General features: G+C 46.3%; 1 protein-coding gene across 13 annotated transcripts in view; it reads right to left on the bottom strand.

Moving 5' to 3' along the window:
• Positions 1–20368, bottom strand: part of CALD1 (caldesmon 1) — a 710639-nt gene that overhangs the window by 431792 nt on the left and 258479 nt on the right. For 7 of the 13 annotated variants that reach the window (XR_009555757.1, XM_060245823.1, XM_060245825.1 and 4 more), the window contains 5 exons: positions 19097–20345; positions 18377–18439; positions 6412–6569; positions 4559–4820; positions 2689–2829 (listed from right to left, as the gene is read on the bottom strand). Coding sequence is in view for 12 of the 13 variants with exons in the window: in XM_060245823.1 (XP_060101806.1) it covers positions 2689–2829; positions 4559–4820; positions 6412–6569; positions 18377–18439; positions 19097–20345 (1873 nt within the window). In the remaining variant the exon portion in view is untranslated. The remainder of the gene's footprint in view (positions 1–2688; positions 2830–4558; positions 4821–6411; positions 6570–18376; positions 18440–19096; positions 20346–20368) is intronic. The other 6 variants (XM_060245831.1, XM_060245833.1, XM_060245832.1 and 3 more) reach the window with 2 other exon arrangements.

The raw sequence follows: 20368 nt of genomic DNA, 5'->3' as shown, positions 1-20368 counted from the left end.
TTCCTGGATTTGCGGAGTATCTTTCATACTAGACGCTCTTGGCTTCTCTGTTTCCCCATCTGTAAAATGGGGGGAACTGTTTTCCAGAACATGATCAAACTTAATAATATGCAGTGTGTTTGGTTTGTTATGTACGTGATTCCATACTGCAAACCTATGGTGCTCTCTGCCACTTGACTTACATTCCCTTTTAGGCTCTTGAGCCTTGCTCAAGACAGCACAAGAATCTCACCTGCAGGGCTTTTTTTGTAGGCAGAACTCCTTTGCATATTAGGCCACACACCCCTGATGTAGCCAATCCTCCTGGAGCTTACAGCAGGCCCTGTGCTAACAGCCCTGTAAGCTCTTGGAGGATTGGCTACATCAGGGGGTGTGGCCTAATATGCAAAGGAGTTCCTGCTACAAAAAAAAGCCCTGCGGTCACCTGGGGTAACTATATCTGGGTTGGTCTGTTCCCATACAGGAGTTAAACAGCTGCAGGAGGAATGTATAAATGCACAGAATAGCTGCAGCATCTCCTACTGGCTCTGTCCATTTAATCCATCTGAGGTCTCCCCTGAGCCCTGGGCCCCGATACCAATCTCCCCTCCCTCTTCACTCCTCCAGGCTCTTTAAAAGCAGCATAAGCAGCCTCACATTCCCCACAGGGCTCTCCAGATTCGCCTGAGAGGTGACCACGCTCTCGTGAGAGGAATGAATCTCACAGGAGTTAAGGAAGTCTTATAACTGTTTTTTTTTTCAGCCTGGAGAGGAGACAACCGAGAGGTGATACAATAGCCATCTTCAAGTATCTGAAGGGCTGTTATATAGAGGATGGAGTGGGGTCATTTTCTATTGCCCAACCAATGGACTGAAATTAAATCAAAAGAGTTTTCAGCTAAACATCTGGAAGAACTTCCTGACAGAGCGGTACGTCAGTGGAGCAGGCTTCTTTCAGAGGTGGTTGGCTCTCCTACTTTTAAGCACAGGGTTCAGGTAGCCGGATCAAGGTTGACTCAGCCTTCTATCCTTCCAAGATGGGTAAGATGAGTACCCAGCTTGCTGGGGGTAAATGACAGGGGAAGACAATGGCAAACCACCCCGTTAAAAAGTCTGCTAAGAAAACATTGTGATATGATGTCACCCCATGGGTGCTTGCGCAGGGGACCACCTTTACCTTTTTAGATGTCCATCTGACACCAATGCTGATTCTGTGAATTAGGCAGATCATGAGAGGGAGGTCAGGAAGGGCTGCATCAGTGCTTCGTTCTTGCGGCCCCTTCTTACACACCCAGGGTGATGCCAATCGCCACTCTGGTACCCAACCCTTTGCCATCATATTTGTTTGTATAAAACCCTTAAGGATTTATTTATCTGTTCATGTTCTTTTTAAAAAGCTCTCTGACGGCTTCCCCCCCCCCCCACACACACACACAGCCCACAAAAATCACAAGAAAACCAAGTTCTAAAACACAGGTGAAATGGAGCACAAATCTAAGAACGTAAGAGAAGCCATGTTGGATCAGGCCAATGGCCCATCCAGTCCAACACTGTGTCACACAGTGGCCAATATATGTGTGTGTGTGTGTGTGTATACACACATACACACACACACATATATATACATGCACACACATCTATCTATGAGCAGGACTCAGAAAGATCTCACAGCACACACCAAGCAAACGACATGCTGACTCCCCAAAAGACTGAGGCACATACGGTAAACAGAATGACAAAATAGATCTGTAAAACAAGACGAAAAGCAAGGTGGTTAAGACCAATAAGAGAAGGTCTCATACACATCACTGAAGAAGTGAGCAATGACTCAGGAAAGCACCTCCCCTGCCACCAATGTTGTCCGACTTTTTTTCTTTTCTTTTCTTTCGTTTTAGCAGTTTGTTAAAGTTATAAGATAACATAAAATAAGGGAAGAGGGAAAGGAATAAGGTGACGGGAAAAATACACAAATTATAAATAAAATCTTACATATTTCTCCATTTTTTGGCTCACAAACCTTATCATTATTTCAATTCTAGAAAAAACAAACCCTGAATCACCACACAGTTCCTTTTATCTCAGCTGCAGCACATTTGCGCTATGATTTTCAAACCAAAGATTAAAAGGTAACCGTATTTCTTTCCCCCCCAAAAAATTTTTTAAACAACTTTGTTAGTCTTTAAGGTGCTATGCACTCTTGCTCTTTTCGATAGCTACATCCCTCATACATGGATAACCAAACAAAAGCTATTGTCTGCAAAGGTTACATAGTCAGCATCGCATTGCAGGATGCACACTCCGTGAAAATCGATCTCAAAATTTCCACTGAGACTGACTTCAGTGGAAACAAAGCACACCTTGTACAAGACCAAGCACTGAACTATGCAATAAAAAAAATCAGCAGATATATATATAACCCTGTGTTTTTGAGGAAGCCGAAAGTAACCAGGCAGCGTGCAAGGTCAGCTGCATGGAGGGGAAGCAAGGACCCCGCATACGTGGCTTAATCTCATGTGAACACAGCACCTGCATGCTTACAAATGGTACGTACAAAATATGGAATACTGGCTTTCGGATGCTCTAGAGCCACACAATATGTGTGGAAGAGCCAGATGTGGCTTCCGAGCTGCAGCCTGGCCACCCCTGCTCTAAAGGAGCCCTTCTTCCTGAATGCGAGTTTTCTAGGGGGATGCTGCAGCCAAGGATTACCTTGAGAGAGGACCCCTTGGGGGTGAAGCATTTAAAAGGCTTCTTGTCTTCAGGCAAGCCTTCGTCGGGCATCTTCTGCCGTTTCTCCGCTGCTTCTGCCCTTCTCCTTTCAATTTCTTCCTTCAGCCGCCGCTTCTCTTCCTACCAAAAGTAATAACACAAAGCAAGCTACTTAAGACTTTGGGATTCATAATTCCACCCAGACGTTAAAATTCTGGACAGGGTAAGAAGTGGAATGGATTGCTGCAGATCTGTTCCATTTATGGGCCGATACCTCTCTGACCATGGAGAACCAAACCAAAGATCTCTCCAAGTCGACAAGCTTCAAAGGAGGGGAGAACGCCCAAGGTAAGGAATGGGATGGTCCAGGACTCCTCTCTACCCCACTTTTTACCCGCCCTCCCCTCACCAGTATCAGGGCATGGGAATTCAATCTTGCCACATTAGAGAACGCAGCGCTTTTTCTGTAGCAGGAACTCCTTTGCATATTAGGCCACACACCCCGATGTAGCCAATCTCCTGGAGCTTACAGAGCTCTTAGTACAGGGCTTACTGTAAGCTCTTGGGGTGTGGCCTAATATGCAAAGGAGCTCCTGCTACAAAAAAGCCCTGAGAGATCAAACCAGGGGCCCATCTAGTCCAGAATTCCATTCACACAGGGGCTGAGCAGCTGCCTCTGGGGAGCCCACAAGCCAATTGACTACTACATCCTTCTCCCTTGCTGCCCGGCAACTGATAGAAAGAGCCATACTGTTGCATGTAAGTGCAAGGATTGCTTCTGGCAACTTGCTGGGCTCTGAGAAGCAATTGGAATCCTTGCTGAACTTTCTCTAACATCAGGGTGCTTTCAACGTAACCTGGATGATGCACTTTCAACACACCTTTAATGCACTTTAGCAATCGCCAGCAAGTGGATCTTGTCATTTCAGACAGTAAAATCTAGTTGCAAAGTGCATTGAAAGCAGATTGAAGGGGCGTCATTCAGTGTGTGTGGAAGCACAGTGCCAGCATTAAGCCTCCAATTCAAAACCAGTAGAACTATTCGACGGAGTGGAATTTGATCAGATGAACTTTCCAAGCAAGCACAGACTCTGAATCAGTTGTGAAATCTGATCCCAGTTAAACACCAAGTAAAGCAACATCAGTCATACAGATGTTCCAGGGCTAAACCAGTGACAACTGGAGGGTATTTATCCACATGTTCTTTTTCAAGTGCAAAGCAGGTGAAGAGGAAGCAGCTGGATGCAAGTAGGATGAGGTAGGGCCTCTCCTCACCCAAGTGCTTTGCTTTTTGTCAAAAAACAGCTCCCCCCTCACTTCCTGACTTATTTAAATAGAAGGACATGGATTCCAGCTGCACATCTAATTTGATGCCAAGGTAGCTGCTAAAGGATTTATACGTATGTACACAACCTGGTAGAAAGCAGAGCGTTTTTTGTAGCAAGTTCTTTGCATATGAGGCCACACCTCTCTTGTGTAGCCAATCCTCTGAGAGCTTTCAGGGCTCTTAGTACAAGGCTTACTGTAAGCTCCAGGAGGATTGGCTACATCAGGGGGTGTGGCCTAAAATGCAAAAGAGTTCCCGCTACAAAAAAAAAGCCCTGCTAGAAAGAAAGCGGCGGAGAAGGAATTTGGGCTCATCCCACCCAATTCCATGCTCAAAGCCAACTCAAACCAAATTTAACTTGTGAAAAATGCTTGCTTGGAACCAGCCCCAAGAAACATGCTTTGATGACTTGAGAAATCAGAAGGCAAGGATACCCTACCACACATGCAGCTTTTAAAATACAATTCTCAATGCCCCCAGGCCAGCAAAATCATGTTTGCTGCCATGATTTGGATGCCGAGGGCCACTCCGGAAGACCATTACCTCCTCCCGAGCTTTTCTGCCTGCCTCATCTTTCTTCCTCCTCTGCTCTTCTTCTTCCAGAATCTTCCGACGCTCTTCTCGCTTCTTCTTCAGCTCCTCCAGTTCCACGGCAGCCTCTTGTTGCTTCTGTTTCATCTTCTCGAACTCTTCATTCTCATTCTCACCGCGGCGACGGCGTAGTTCCTCTACTCGCTTGCCTGCCTCCACAGTGGGTGCTGGCTTGGCTTCCTCAGCATTTGGGGTGGTTTTGAGGCCAGGGCGGCTGGGAAAGGAAGACATTTGTGCACAGCGAGAAAGATTATTTTTCCTTTGCTAGTTCAAACCAACACCATGAGAGATGATCTACATCCATGATGCCCAAAATGCTGTTCATGGGTGACATGGCACCCATCCACCAGTTTCTTGATAACAAAGCATCTCTTTTCCAAATGAAATAACTGCTTTTGGCTTTTCTGTATTTCAGTGGCGTAAGCGGTGCTTCAGAAGGGCACTCAAACTGTCATCTTTGCATCTGCAGGAACAACTCACAGAGAAACAGTGGCCTCCATCATACAAAACACTTGGCAATCTCCCAAGACTTTCTGATTCTCCTTCCTACCCAACAGCAGCCTGCAGTTTCAATAAGAACAAAGATGGGCAAGGCTTTTTTGTAGCAGGAACTCATTTGCATATTAGGGCACACCCCTGTGATGTAGCCAATCCTCCAAGACTTTACAGGGCTTTTCTTACAGGGCCTGCTGTAAGCTCCGGGAGGATTGGCTACATCAGGGATGTGTGGCCTAATATGCAAAAGAGTTCCTGCTACAAAAAAAGCCCTGAAGATGGACAATCCCTCAGCAGCAGACAGAAATGGCAACATTCCGGACTGTACCACTTGAGGTGCCAACTTTTTGAACACCATCAGCATATGATAAACTAGCACATCATGGGGAAAGGTTGTGGCCTAGACAACCTAGCTATATACAGACAAGAAACCGTGTTTTTTTACAAAGGGGAACATTAAAATACATGAACTCCCCCCTGCAGTTAAGTAGTACAGTCCAGAACCCTATTGTGGTCTCCCACAGCACTGAGTAGAATACAGAGCTTGTCTTTCATAAGCATCAGAAGAGGTGGAATTCTAGCAGGAGCTCCTTTGCATATTAAGTCACACAACTCTAATGTAGCCAATCCTCCTGAAGCTTACAGGAAAAATGGCCCCACAACACAATAATTTATGCAGCAGCTCACAACTTTAATGCCAGTAGCTCATAACTTTTAATACCAGTAACTCACAGAGTAGAATTTTTGCTCAGAAGACTCTGCAGTTTAGAGGGAAAATTGCTTAGGACAAGGGTTTTTTTGTAGCAGGAACTCCTTTGCATATTAGGCCACACACCCCTGATGTAGCCAATTCTCCAAGATCTTACCGGGCTCGTATTCCAAGGCCTCCTGTAAGCTCCAGGAGGATTGGCTACATCAGGGGTGCATGGCCTAATAACCAAAGGAGTTCCAGCTACAAATAAAAGCCCTGTTTCACACAGCTTTCGCTGACTGGAGCTAACTGTTCTGTCCACAGCAGCACCAGCAATGCAAGACTAAACTCTCTACAAGAGGAAATGCTGCATCCCATGAGCTCTTTCTCCAAATACACAGCTCCTATTGATGTAACGGAGAAATGGGCATTCTAGCAATGGGAATGGGCATTCTGGCCAGTCTAAGCTCTACATTCACACTGCGGACTGAATGCTCAAGAGGCCTCCAGCCTTGTAAGGAACACCAGCCTGACACAGCCTATCCTGTTGCAGCAGGAGAGCCATAAGAGGCAACATTAGGTCCAAACGTAAACGGCACAACACAAGTCTAAAACTTACCTAAAAGCATTCTCCGTATGCTTAAGTTTGTGAGCAGGGAGTTCTGGGAAACGTTCCCCATTCTGCGGCTTCGGCTCCGGGATTCCCTTCTTGCGATCCCAGCTGGGCTTGACCTCATCTTTTGGCGCCTTGTCTTTGCTCACTTTGCTGTCTTTTATCTGCCAGGGAAACAATCGAGTTACCGCCCAGCCTCTAAGAGAGCAAGGAGGGGTACCCTCCTCTTGCTTTTGGAAGGCAGATAAGGAGCGATTCGTCTTCAGAATGGTTTACAGGCTGCAGGAGTAGTAGCGGCCCCTCTCTGTTTTTGTGTATCTTTTCATGCATTGAGATTTGCAAATGCAAACACATCGAGATTGGGTGGGTCTTACATACGCCCAGCATGGGAACTTTCCAAATTTCTTCTCATCCAAATCTCTCCCCAGTTTTTTTTTCTTCCCAGCTCTGAGCTAACTACTCTTGTTCTGACGTGGATCCAGTAGACTAAGAAGGCTCTGTTATCTCCGTTTGTTTGTTTTTTTAATAGCAAATTTTATGCCAAATCTACTGCATGCGCCAATGGCCACAGATTTTTGTTCCTTTCAGCTGGCAAGCTGGAGCAAGCCAAGCCTCAGGCATTATGACAGCCCCATAACGATCACTAGGCCTATGTGGAAGTTTGCTGTAATCTCGGTTAGGTGGCAACAAACACTCACACCCAGATTCTTTTTTGTGTACTGTTTAACTAACACACAGGAAGGCGTGCATAGGTCACTAAAACAGCTCACGGAAAGAATCCTGATGCAATCGTATGTACTGGAAAGATGTCTTGAAACATCTCAGGCAGCAGGGCTGGGAAAGAGCTTGGAGGCCTGCTGCCGGATGGAGAAGACAAAGACAAGCTACAAGGGCCAACAGCCTGGCTCCGCATAAAACAGCTTTGCTTCTACAGTCCCATCAACGGGGATTTTTTTGTAGCAGGAACCTCTTTGCATATTAGGCCACACACCCCTAATGCAGCCAATCCTCCAGGATCTCACAGGGCTCTTATTGCAGGGCCTACCGTAAGCTCTTGGAGGATTGGCTACAATCAGGGGTGTGTGGCCTAATATGCAAAGGAGTTCCTGCTACAAAAAAAGCCCTGCCCGTCAAGATTGCTTTAATGCAGTGTTTTATCAATCAGCCCACACATATTGCTAAAAGAGAAGAGAGAAACGGTGTGAATGAACGGAAGGAATCAAAAGATCCAGAAAACTGTTAGAAATGTTCCTAGTTATGCCGGAATTAAGGAGTGCAATGCGGCACACAGCAAAACTCTGGAACTATCAGGCATAAAATGAGGGAAACCTCCAGGTTCACTAGACCCAGGAATTGATCCTCAAGGGGCCCTCAGATAAATTATGATGCTTCATCTGCCGCCACTTTTTTGTGGCCTTCTGGAAAGCCTGCTGCACTTGTACACCAGTTTTCCTCTGAGCTGAGTCAGTGTGAGCTAACCCACAGTTTTTTTAGCCTCCAGCTCACACATTTTTGTCAAGGAAAACGGCCCCAGAGCAAACTCATTTATGCAGTCGCTCACAGCTTTACTGCCAGTACTTCATGAAGTGGAATTTTTGCTCACAAGACTCCACAGCTTATAGGGAGTGCTGGTGTACACAACAAAGACATCACACCTCTGGTCTCTCCCCCCCCCCCCCACACACACACCGACTGCAACAAGCAACAGGACAGCGAGGCAAGGTCATTCGGGAGTGGAGAGGAATCCCACTCGGCTCCGACCCTTGAGTTGTTCCTCACTAAAGTGCACCTTCCGATGTTCGGCTTGGGTTTCCTGACCCTGGCTTTTTGAAGGGCTCTGTCCATGGTCCTAGTCTTGAAACTGGTTAACATCATCACTCTGGCTTCCCCCTTTCCCGTCACATGATTCCAACGCTGCATGCCTCCAGCATAGTAGGTAAAGCGGTCTGAAAAGGCGAAAGGCCACTGCACTCAGGCCGGCAGCTAATCAGGCTCTCACCCCTGGGCTGCTGCCTCCCTCCTGCGTGATTTAAATCACATGGGAGGGGCATCCAGGAGCAGCTGCTGTCCTTCCCATGACACTTACAGGGCCCAGAAATCAGCTGCTCTATGGGGGTCTAAATTACGCAGGAGGGGTGGCAGGAGCAGTCACCAGCCTCCTGCGTGATTTAAAGGGGTCCCTATGGCCCCCTCCCGCTGCAGCCCCTAGCTACAGGGCTGACCGCACTAGGTTAAAATCATAAGACCTGTCCTCTTATTGCAGTGATAGCCAATGGGCGGTGGGGGCAGGCAAGAGTGCCACAAGTCAAGAGCATGCAGTGTGGAAAATCCCTGGAGATTTGGGGGGCTAGAACCTGGAGAGGGCAGGATCTGGGGAGGGGAGGCACCTCAGCAGAGTACAATGCCATAAAGCCCACCCTCCATTTCCTCCAGGGAGACTCCCATTGGTCATCTGAATATCAACTGCAATAGCAGAAGATCTCCAGATGCCACCTGGAGATTGGCAACTGTAAGTATGGTACATATGGAGCTACCCTACCCTTTGAAGAGAAGGAGAAGATGATGAAGAAGAAGACAACGATGACATTGGATTTATATTCTGCCCTCCACTCTGAATCTCAGAGTCTCTGAGTGGCTCAGAATCTCCTTTATCTTCCTCCCCCACAACAGATGCCCTGTTAGGTGGGTGGGGCTGAGAGAGCTCGCCCAGAAGCTGCCCTTTCAAGGACAAGTTCTGTGATAGTTATGGCTGACCCATTCCCGCAGCTGCAAGTGGAGGAGTGGGGAATCAAACCTGGTTCTCCCAGATGAGAGTTCGCACACTTAACCACTACACCAGGGGTGATCAACAGATGTAGGGGTGGTCAACGGTAGCTCTCCAGATGTTTTTTGCCTACAACTCCCATCAGCCCCGGCCAGCATGGCCAATGGCTGGGCCTGATGGGAGTTGTAGGCAAAAAACATCTGGAGAGCTACCGTTGACCACCCCTGCACTACACCAAACTGGCTCTCTGGTGGGTATGTAGGATGGGGCTGCCACTAGCCAATTGAACTGGAGATGCAGGCAAGAATCTCATCTAGACTCTATTCCCTAAGCAAGCCCATTGGTCCTTCATCTCCTGTCAAGACGTTCTACCTGTGCTGAAGACTGGTTACCTGCATTACAAGAAATGATTGCCCAGGGACATACTTGTGACAGTATTTCTCCTTACCCCAGTGCTAGCTGGGCATGTTTTTTGCAACCCTGTAACTTAAAAATACTGCTCTGTCTGGACTGTACTCTCAAAGCAAAATATGCAGAGAATTTCTCTCTTTCCCTGTAAAGGTTGACCTTGAGATATTTTGACTCAGAGGCAGCCTCTTGATTCATTTGTTTTGCTTTCCGATCCCACCCAGAGGAGAAAACAAAAAAATCTCTGGGATAAACATAAACTACAGCAGCAATTTGCTGCCTGAAATTGAGTGGCTGTATGCTCTTAGATGCCAAATGGAGTTATGCAGAAAGGGGAGGCAGGAAGGGAACAGAGCTAAGGCAAAGATGCTGTGGTGTGAATTCTGCCATGACTTTTAAGTGCAAATTCTCTTTGTAATGGAAAAAGGGAGGAGCTGCCAAGAGGATAGGTGTGAATCCCATCATAAATCAACAGAACTAGGAGTTCCATTTAATGAGAAGAGAAGTCCGAGGCCCAAACAGTTAAGTACAATGATGATGAAGAAGAAAAGGGTCAATGTAACAACCACCCAGGGGAAAGGAGTCAAAGGTTCAAGGTTAAGAACATAAGAACATAAGAGAAGCCATGTTGGATCAGGCCAACGGCCCATCAAGTCCAACACTCTGTGTCACACAGTGGCAAAAAATGTTATATACACACATACACTGTGGCTAATAGCCACTGATGGACCTGTGCTCCATATTTTTATCTAAACCCCTCTTGAAGGTGGCTATACTTGTGGCCGCCACCACCTCCTGTGGCAGTGAATTCCACATGTTAATCACCCTTGATTGGTTGATGTGGCAGTGTCTTGTGTTGAGTTCCCTTAAGTTTCAAGGCTGTAGTCTGCTAAAACATGTTAAGAACAGCCAATCAAAATGTCTAAAAAGTAGCCCCCTGTAGCGATTGTAATCATAAGAAAATCAAAGTCTCTGTTTAAACTATATTGATATGTAATGTTGATAAGGGGTGTGAAAAAATGACATTGAACCCGCCCGCCCCCCCCCCCAAATTGATATTTCCTGTTATCCCCAAATCCCAATACCAGTATGGTATTCGGATTCAGTAAATATTTGGCATTCTTTTTTTCCCCTTTTTGCTTTGTTATGCCCCATAGGGACCATTATAATCAATGGTCCGCATAGGGTGTAATGGAAAAGTGATCCTGGGGTGTCTGGGGTTTGGGGGGGCTGTTTTTTGAGGCAAAGTCACCAAATTTGCAGTTAACCCCACCCCTCATTTCAAAAAGATTGGGCCAAGGGGTCCAATTCTATGGGCCTCCAAATAAGGCGCCTCCCCCATCCTCCATTGAAACCAATGGAGGGGGAAAGTGTTAAAGAGATCATGGCCCCTTTAAATGCCTTCTCCAAACTGTGCTAGCAGCATGACTCCAAGGTGTGAGTTCATCTGGAAGGAATTTAAAGGGACCATAATCCCTTTAAACAACATCTCCAAGCCCTTTAATTTTGGCTATCTGGCAGTTCTGAAAATGTTGGGGATTTTCAGGGAGCAGTCATTTTGGACAGCTGAAAAATGGCCAAATCTCTCATCTGGCTGAAAGAATACTCAGATATTTTTTCAGCTCGGATATAGCCGAATGCACACCCCTTATGCTGATCTGCTTGATTAGTTCTTTCACATTTTGTATTCCCATTGAAGTGCTTTGTTTTGTATTCTGTTTGTTTTTTTGATTTGGGAGAACAGTATTTTCAAGTCTGTCATAGTATGTCTAACAGAGATTAAAATGTTTCACAACTGGTTTCTGGATGCTGCAATTCCTTATGTCCAATCTGAGTTCATTCAGTCTCTTCTGCACAGACTGACACATTTGTGCAGAGTAGATAGTGGAGGGCATTGTCTGCACATGATGGCATATATTAAATTGAATGATGTCCATGTAGATGAGCCCAGGGCAGCGTAAGCAGTGTTCTCACTAAGCTGAGTTAGTGTGAGCTAGCTCACAGTTTTTTAGCCTCCAGCTCACACATAAGACAAGCCGTGTTGGATCAGGCCCCAATGGCCCATCCAGTCCAACACTCTATGTCACACAGTGGCCAAAAAAACCCCAAGTGCCATCAGGAGGTCCATCAGTGGGGCCAGGACACTAGAAGCCCTCCCACTGGGCCCCCTGCCCAAGCACCAAGAATACAGAGCATCACTGCCCCAGACAGAGAGTTCCAACAATAAGCTGTGGCTAATAGCCACTGATGGACCACATTTTTGTCTTAGCTCAAGAAGGATGGCCCCAGAACAAACTAATTTATGCAGTAGCCAAATTGCTCACTCACAGCTTTAATGCCAGTAGCTCAGGACGTAGAATTTTTGCTCACAAGACTCCACAGTTTAGAGGGAGCGTTGGTTGGCTGTAACTGATGTTATTATGTCCCCCACGGCAGTATTGCCTGAGTGTATTTGGGCCATGTTCATTTCTGATGGGATTCACACCTAACCTTTCTAACTCCTCTTCTTTAAAAAGAAAAAAGAAAGAATTACCAGTTCAAATGGCAACATTCCGGACTGTACCACTTGAGGTGCCCAACTTTTTGAACACCATCAGCATATGATAAACTAGCACATCATGGGGAAAGGTTGTGGCCTAGACAACCTAGCTATATACAGACAAGAAACCGTTTTGTTTTTTTTTTACAAAGGGGAACATTAAAATACATGAACTCCCCTCTGCAGTTAAGTAGTACGGTCCAGAACCCTACTGTGGCCTCCCACAGCACTGAGTAGAATACAGAGCTTGTCTTTCATAAGCATCAGCAGAGGTGGAATTCTAGCAGGAGCTCCTTTGCATATTAGGCCACACACCTCTGATGTAGCCAATCCTCCTGAAGCTTACAGTAGGCCCGCTAAATAAAACCCTGTGAGCTCTTAGAGGACTGGCTACATCAGGGGTATGTGGCCTAATATGCAAAGAAGCTCCTGCTAGAATTCTACCCCTGATCATCAAGAAGCTGCCCTGTGCTGTTCTTTCAATCAACCAGGCTTTAGCTACATTGCAATAATATGGTGCACATTTGCAAGCAAATGCAGAGGCTTTGGGGTCTCCTTCCTGGGAAAGCAAGATCTGGCCACAGTAAAAATCACCATCTACCCTCCCCTTGAAACTCAAAGCTTGAATTGTCCTTCCCTCCCCCCCCCTCGCTCCACCCTTTGAAGCCTAAGTCCTGGGTGTGACTAATGCTCATTCCCAGATCGCCCGCTGATTAGTGCAAGGATAGAAATAGCCATTTCCCCACCAGATGGTCTTAAGAGGAGATCAAAAACCCAAAAACAGTAAAGAAGAGAAAACCCCAGGGACAAATCATCAGGAATCCCATTTTTTCGAGTCTAACAGCTGCAATCCTAGGCTTGCTTGTCAGGGAATAAATGCCGCTGGGCTCAGGAGGGCTTACTTCTGAGTAAACCTGCAGGGACAGACTTTTAGGATTCTTGCACTGCGATCCAATGTGGACAGACTCCAATCCAAGCTAATTTGTTACAGTGGCCTTAGGCTACAGTAACTGCACAGGATTGTACTGCTAGCGATTACCCAGAGGTCCATACTTTACTATCTATGTGCTTAAACTGTGTCTAATGGTTTTCACCAGGTTTGATTCCTCACTCTTCCACTTGCAGCTGCTGGAATGGCTTTGGGTTAGCCCTAGCTCTTGCAGAGTTGTCCTTGAAAGGGCAGCTTCTGGGAGAGCTGTCTCAGCCCCACCCACTTCACAGGGTGTCTGTTGCGGGGGAGGAAGATAAAGGAGATTGTGAGCCGCTCTGAGATTCATCAGAGTGGAAGGCAGGATATAAATCCAATTTCTTCTTCTTCTGCTGCTGCTGTCTAAAGGTAAAGGTAGTCCCCTGTGCAAGCACCAGTCATTTTTGACTCTGAGGTGACGCTGCTTTCACAACGTTTTCACAGCAGGCTTTTTACGGGGTGGTTTGCCATTGCCTTTCCCAGCCATCTACACTTTCCCCCCAGCAAGCTGGGTACTCATTTTACTGACCTCAGAAGGATGGAAGGCTGAGTCCGGCTTCTGCAGGGATCGAACTCAGGTCATGAGCAGAGGGCTCCGACTGCAGAACTGCAGCTTTACCACTCTACTAAATTTTAAATCACCTCACATGTTCTTCAATTTGTTTGAGGGGGGCTTCCATGCAATATTCCCTCTAAGCTGTGGAGTCTTGTGAGCAGAAAGTCTACTTGGTGAGCTACTGGCATTAAAGCCGTGAGCTACTGCATAAATTTGCTTGCTCTGGGGCCATTTTTCCTGAGCTAAGACAAAAAAATGTGAGCCAGAGGCTAAGAAACTGTGAGCTAGCTCGTGCTAACTCAGCTTAGATGGAACACTGCTTCCATGTGAGGTTCTAAAAATTTACAAACTCATTTAGATTTTAATGGATTTGTGAAGGGTTGAAATGCGGATGGTTCATCTGCTCCTTTGGCAGCGTTATTCACAAATTATATTTAACATATGAGATTTTAATTCAAATCTTTTAACACTTCCTTTGGGCAATCAACCTCCTGACTGTATATTTAATTTTTTTTTAAAAAACATTCTAAAGGCCGTGAGATTTTTAAGAGCCAAGTTGAGGCGGACGGCTTATCTCCTTGTAAATGTAAACTGCACTTTAAAAGGAAGGGAGGGAAAGAAACAAAAGGTCTCTGCAAAGAAAAAGAACGAAAGAAAAGAAAAAAAGCTGCTCACGCAGTATGTCTAGCCAAAGTGGAAGCAGGAAATACCACAAATATCATGTCATGAGAAAGCCTGCTCTTTACAGGCCAATTCTGCACACCCAGAATCTTAAGGTAGTCCAGAGAACCCAAACAGATTCTAGGATATAACCCAAAATCAGAACGGTGAAAGACAGATTCACATTAGCTGACATCTCATTGGGGTTCAGGGTTCTGCACTTCCTTGAAACAGATCTGAATTCACAGGAACGCTCCAAGGTCATCTTTTGACTGCTCTCCTGGGGCTGTGTTTCCTCTCTCGTGTTGATGGAAAAGAACATAGCCTCATCCTCAATGACTTTCATTACAGGCTCATAAACATACCTTTGACAGGTTCCCCCAGCTTAAGGGGCCTTCTGTGACTTGGAAAAGTCCGAGACGTCGCTTTCCTAGAATTAACTCTGGGGTGGGGGGAACAGCTGAGTTAGGAAGGTCAGATTTTGGGTTAGCCTGTGGGAGGCCCAGGTTAAAAGTCCCTGCTGAGCCACGAAACTCAGTAGGTGGCCTCAGACGAGGTCATTTTCTCTCAGCCCACCTACCTCACAGGACTGTCACAGGGACATCCTGGATGATAAAAAACACACCCTAGGATTTCCCCCTTGGTGCGGTATTCCTACTAAATCTTGCCACTGAGTCAGCAACAAGGTAGTATGTTCCCACCGAAGTGATGAGGAGGGAATCATAATGTTGGGAGACTATTTTTGTTTTAATCTGGTAGGTGTCAGCAATGGGAGAAGGGAAGGAAGAATAATTTAAACAGCAGAACATTCAAAAAACAAAGCTTTAAGAAATGGCAAACACCGCTGCTGGGGCTGGCGAGAACCCTAATAGTTTTCACTGCATTTTTAAAATGGTTACACGATTACTTGGGTTATAGCAGGAGCATGCTTAGGCCTCTAACAATTTATCAGTGTAGGGTAGCGGTTAAGAGTGTCTAGTATTTGGGAAAGCAGGGTTCGAATCACCACTTGTGCCTGGGCCAGATTAAACCCTGTGGAGGCCCCTAGTAGTCAAAATCTCACGGGCCCCCTTGCAAATTATCTCAGCGTTGGAGCAGCCGCCCCACTGCCTGCAGCCCCTGCTGCAGCCACCTGCTCGAAAGCCCCTTTGAAAAAGCTGCAGGGGAGAGGCAGAGAGAGGCAAACTTGGTGACAATGCTGGCAGCAGCCTCACCAGGCAAATAGTGCAAAGAGGGGCTCAGTTGGTGGCTGCGTGTGCAGGCTGGGAGGGCTGCAAGCAGGGGGGAAATGGGGAGGGGGGAGCTGGCCCGCGACCCCTAAACGCATGGGGGCCCATAGGCCAGTGCCTACTTGGCTTAATTGTTAATCTGGCCCTGACTTGTGCCATGGAAGCTTGCTGGGTGACTGTGGGCCAGGCACACATTCTTGGCCTAACCTATCTCACAAGGTTGTTGTGAAGATAAAATGGAGGAGAGAATAAAGTAAGCCACTGTGGATCCCAAAGGGAGAGAAAGGTTGGGTGTAAATGAATGAATCCTTAAATATTCCAAGAGCTGTTTTGAAATATAGGCTAAGAGTGATATTACGTTATCATGATCACTGTGATATTTAATATTTTACCTGGAGACTCATGGTAGACTCAGGAAAATTAAATATTCTTTTGTCTTCTGCCCAGTGCCCGGTATAGATGTTTCTTCTGCTATAATAGTAAATTGGTGCAACAGTAATAACCTTACAAGAAGGAAGGAAACTGAGGTTCTAAGAGGGGGAAAATGGTGCAGGAGGTTCTTAAACGCAGGGAACTGGAAGGGCATCTTCCTAACCACAAGCATGGGTTGAGGACAGCTCAGCCGGCGTAGGATGATGATGTCATCTTACGAGGCCTCTGCACATGTGCAGCACCGCCTATAAGAGTAAAGACTCTGGACACAGGGCACAATCTTGCTACTTTCAAGGAAGCCTTCATTGGAGTATTTCTGCAACACGCAACACTGAAATCCTGTTGCCAGATTTCTGGTGTTTGTGGAATTCAGAGGCATCTGTGGTTTATGTCTGTCCATAGTACAGTCCCTCCCTACGTCAGAGATGGGAACTGAAACTGAGATAGAGCAGCTTGCTAAATACATGCAGGTCTGGGGCAGAGGTAGAAGTTAAATTCAGTCCTCCCTGAGGTAAACTCAACACTCCATCTGGATTCCCTCTGGTTCAAAATACCCCACACCATACCTGACAGACCCAAATAGCACAGAGATTCTGGTTCTCTACAGAGGACATTATGCATGCTGAAATCCAGGGCTTTTTTCATAGCAGGAACTTCTTTGCCTATTAGGCCACACACCCCCTGATGTAGCCAATCCTGGAGCTTATAGTAGGCCCTGTAGTAAGAGCCCTGTAAGCTATTGGAGGATTGGCTACATCGGGGAGGTGTGACCTAATATGCAAAGGAGTTCCTGCTACAAAAAAAGCCCTGCTGAAACCAATGTGTTTAGAGTGGGAATAAACATGAGCGCACAAACTCAACTGCCATCTTGGTGCTTATACATCACCATGTGAACTAGGCGCTGGGCTTGAAACCCCAGAGGATGATTTTGACCCACACTTCTTCCTTGGAGGTGGAAAACGCCATCCAGTTGGAGTTGACTGATGGAGACAACATAAGGTTTTCAAGGCATGAGGCAAACAGAAGCAGTGTGGTTTGCCACAGCCCGCCTCTGCATAGCAAACCCTGGACTTCATCAGTGGTCTCCCATGAAGTCCTACTTAGCTTCTGAGAGCTGACAAGATTGAGCTAGCTTGGGCCGCCGAGGTCAGGAAAAGTTGTTTACTTACCATACAGTAAAACAACCCGGCACCGGTTCCTTGTGTTTACAGTAGAAATGCAATGCATTGTGGGTTTTGTTTTATAAAAATGCATATTGCTCGAATGAGAAAGAAGAACATGAGCTCTGCTCGCTTTGTATTATTGAAATGGAAAATGGGTAGTTAGGTTCAGATTAAGGGGCTGAAGATGTCACAAATGTCCATAGGCAGAAGAAATCATCAGTCTCTGGAAGGAAGGGCATGGAGGAGTGAAGGAGGAGATCGAGGAAAGAAAGATCACTTGGCACCGGAATAGAGAACCAACACCAAATGCTCACTTGACCTATTAAAGAATCCATTTGTGGCCAATTCTCACAACCTGTGCTGTGTAACCGGGTTGTGCTTTATTATTGCAGGGGGGCTATATGGGGAAATGATATCTTATTGTTTCATCACACTTTCCTGAGATCTAAGTTCAGGAAAAAAATCATTCATGATAACATAGAAAACCACCTAACACATGGGGGGAAAAAAGAGGTAAAGGTAGTCCCCTGTGCAAGCACCAGTCATTTCCAATTCAGGGGCGACGTTGCTTTCGCAACGTTTTCACGGCAGACTTTTTAGGGGGTGGTTTGCCATTGCCTTCCCCAATCCTCTACACTTTCCCCCCAGCAAACTGGGTACTCATTTGATCGGCGCCGGAAGGATGGAAGGCTGAGTCAATCTCAAGCTAGCTACCTGAAACCAGCTTCCGCTGGGATCGAACTCAGGTTGTGAGCAGAGAGTTCAGACTGCAGTACAGCAGCTTTACCACTCTGCGTCACGGGGCTGTTAACACATGAAGCTAGTTTAAAAAAAACGTTCTGCTCAGGCCATGTCTCAGGAGAAGGATGATTAGATCCTGTCAAATGGCAAGAGATCTTCCCAAATTGGGTGTCTCCTATCCTCAGGGCTTTTTTTTTGTAGCAGGAACTCCTTTGCATATTAGGCCACACACCCCTGAGGTAGCTAATCCTCTTGGAGCTTACAGTAGGCCCTGTACAAAGAATCCTATAAGAATCCTTGGAGGATTGGCTACATCAGTGGGGTGTGGCCTAATATGCAAAGGAGTTCCTGGTACAAAAAAAGCCCTGCCTATCCTTGGAAGTTGCATATGCTTCTTTGAATACTGCTGAGAGATTCCTCAGAAGGATGCTTGGGGGAAGCAATGCTCACAAATGGCATGTGTTTTCTTTCTGACCTCTACACACCCGCCCTTCCCCAACATTAACAGTTACCTCCTCTTTTTTGAAGGCCGGTCGGAGTTTCTCATCTTGTGGCTTTTCCTTTTTCTCTTCCCCCTTTTACAATATTTTTGTAAGACAAAATCATCAGTTCTAGAGCAAACCCCTCACACATCTCCGGTGCGTCAGCAAAGCTGTGTTCACATACCCCATTCTCCGCTGCTGCCTCTTGCCGTGCAGCCAACTCCCTCTGGGTGGCATAGTGACATTTTCACATTCCTCTTGCACATTTTGCGCTTTTCCCTCCACCTTGGCGTGCCAGTGTTCTCATATATCCCAGCAGAGCTCTGGCTTGTGCTCACTTCTAACAATCACTGATGCTCGTTCAGCCATCCCACCATAACTATTTGCCGAGTGCTCGGCTGTGGGCCATGCGATGCCTCTATCCCTCGCATGTGTGCTTGAATATTGCCCCTAGGCACTTTCACAGCCGCAGAAAGAGAAAGCAAGGAAACGGTGAAGGTTTCAAAGCATGTGCTAAGGTCTATCTGAGAGCCAAGGATGGAGCAACTGAGCAATGTGTCGTGCACTGACCATGTGATAGGAAAGCAAGAAGCTTTAAGTTCAAAAGGAATAAGATTTTGACAAGAATTAGTAGTCAAAAAGTGCAGAGACAAAACGGTGAGTGAATTCCAATCCATTTTTTAAAAAATGCATTACATTTCTTACAAAAACACAGGCAAAATAAAGTTGGGTGCAAAATGTTTACTGTACCTGTTTTCTCAAGGAAGCAGCTGGGGTTTTTTCCTCTTGTACCTTCTTCTCTTTTACCTGCTTCTCTTCTACCTTCTTCCCTTTCCCCTGCTTATCATCTATCTTTTTCTCCTCTGCCTTCTGCTTTGCCTTTAACTTCTCCTCTTCCAGCTTGGCCTTTTCCTCAGCTGCCCTCTTAGCTTCCGCTGCCTTCCTCTCCTTCTCCTTGGCCCTCTCTCTTTCTTCAGCAGCTTTTTTCTCCTCAGCCTTGATCCTTTCCCTCTCCTCAGCTTCCCGTCTCTTTTTTTCCTCTGCTGCCCTTTTCTCTTCTGCTTCAATCCTTTTTCTCTCCTCCTCAGCTTTCCTTCGTTCCTCTGCTTTGAGCCTCTCCCTTTCTTCTGCTTCTAGCCTCTCTTTCTCCTCAGCTGCCCTTTTTTCCTCCTCTTCAAGCCTCTTTCTCTCCTCCTCAGCTTTCCTTTCTTCCTCTGCTTTTTGCCTCTCCCTTTCCTCTTGTTCTAGCCTCTCTTTCTCCTCAGCAGCTCTTTTTTCCCGCTCTTCCTCAGCTCTCCTTTCCTCCTCTGCTTTAGCTCTCTCTATTTCCTCCCTCTCCAGTCTCTCCTTCTCTTCTATCCTTTTTTCTTCAGCCTCATCCTCTTCATCTTTCTTTCCATCTAGTGCTACAGTTACACTTATGGCCTCCTCACTCTCTATTTGTTCTTCTGCAAGCGCACTTGTGTCATTAGCTACTTTTGGCTCATCTGCATTTACCTCAGGGAGTTTTACGTCTAACACCACAGCTTCCTCTTCTTTGTCTAGTGTTTTCTTTTCTATCGTTACTTCTACCTGATTCTCCTCTATGGTTCTTTGCTTTGGCTTCTGCTCTTGTGCCTCCTCCTTGTCTGCCTCTTCTTTCTTCTCATCTTCATCATCTTGTCTCAGATTATTCCTCTGGTACGATCTGGTGATGGTTTCGGTTTCCTCAATCTCGTAGCGTCCTCTGTGGGTTTCAACTTTATCCTGTTTCCCAGGGGCTTCGTTTTCTTCCACGTTGTTCACTTCTCTCCTGCTCGTGAATGACAGGTTCTCATCAGTGACTGTCGGGTCAAATTCCTTCTGGCGTTCCATGGCCTCTTGAAGACGTTTCTGGCGCCGTTCTTCTCTCCTGGCCATCCTTTCCAAGAATAAAGCCTCGTCACCTTCCCCATCCCCTTGTGTGTTCATCACAGTGGTAATGGTTTTGGCAGAACTTTTGCTCTCTTCATCTCCAATGCTATAAAATACATGAAAATTGCA

This window comes from Heteronotia binoei, chromosome 8, assembly GCF_032191835.1.
Source record: "Heteronotia binoei isolate CCM8104 ecotype False Entrance Well chromosome 8, APGP_CSIRO_Hbin_v1, whole genome shotgun sequence".
Taxonomy (NCBI): domain Eukaryota; kingdom Metazoa; phylum Chordata; class Lepidosauria; order Squamata; family Gekkonidae; genus Heteronotia; species Heteronotia binoei.
The sequence above is the reverse complement of the archived record's forward strand: the minus strand, read 5'-3'. Positions and strand labels throughout refer to the sequence as shown.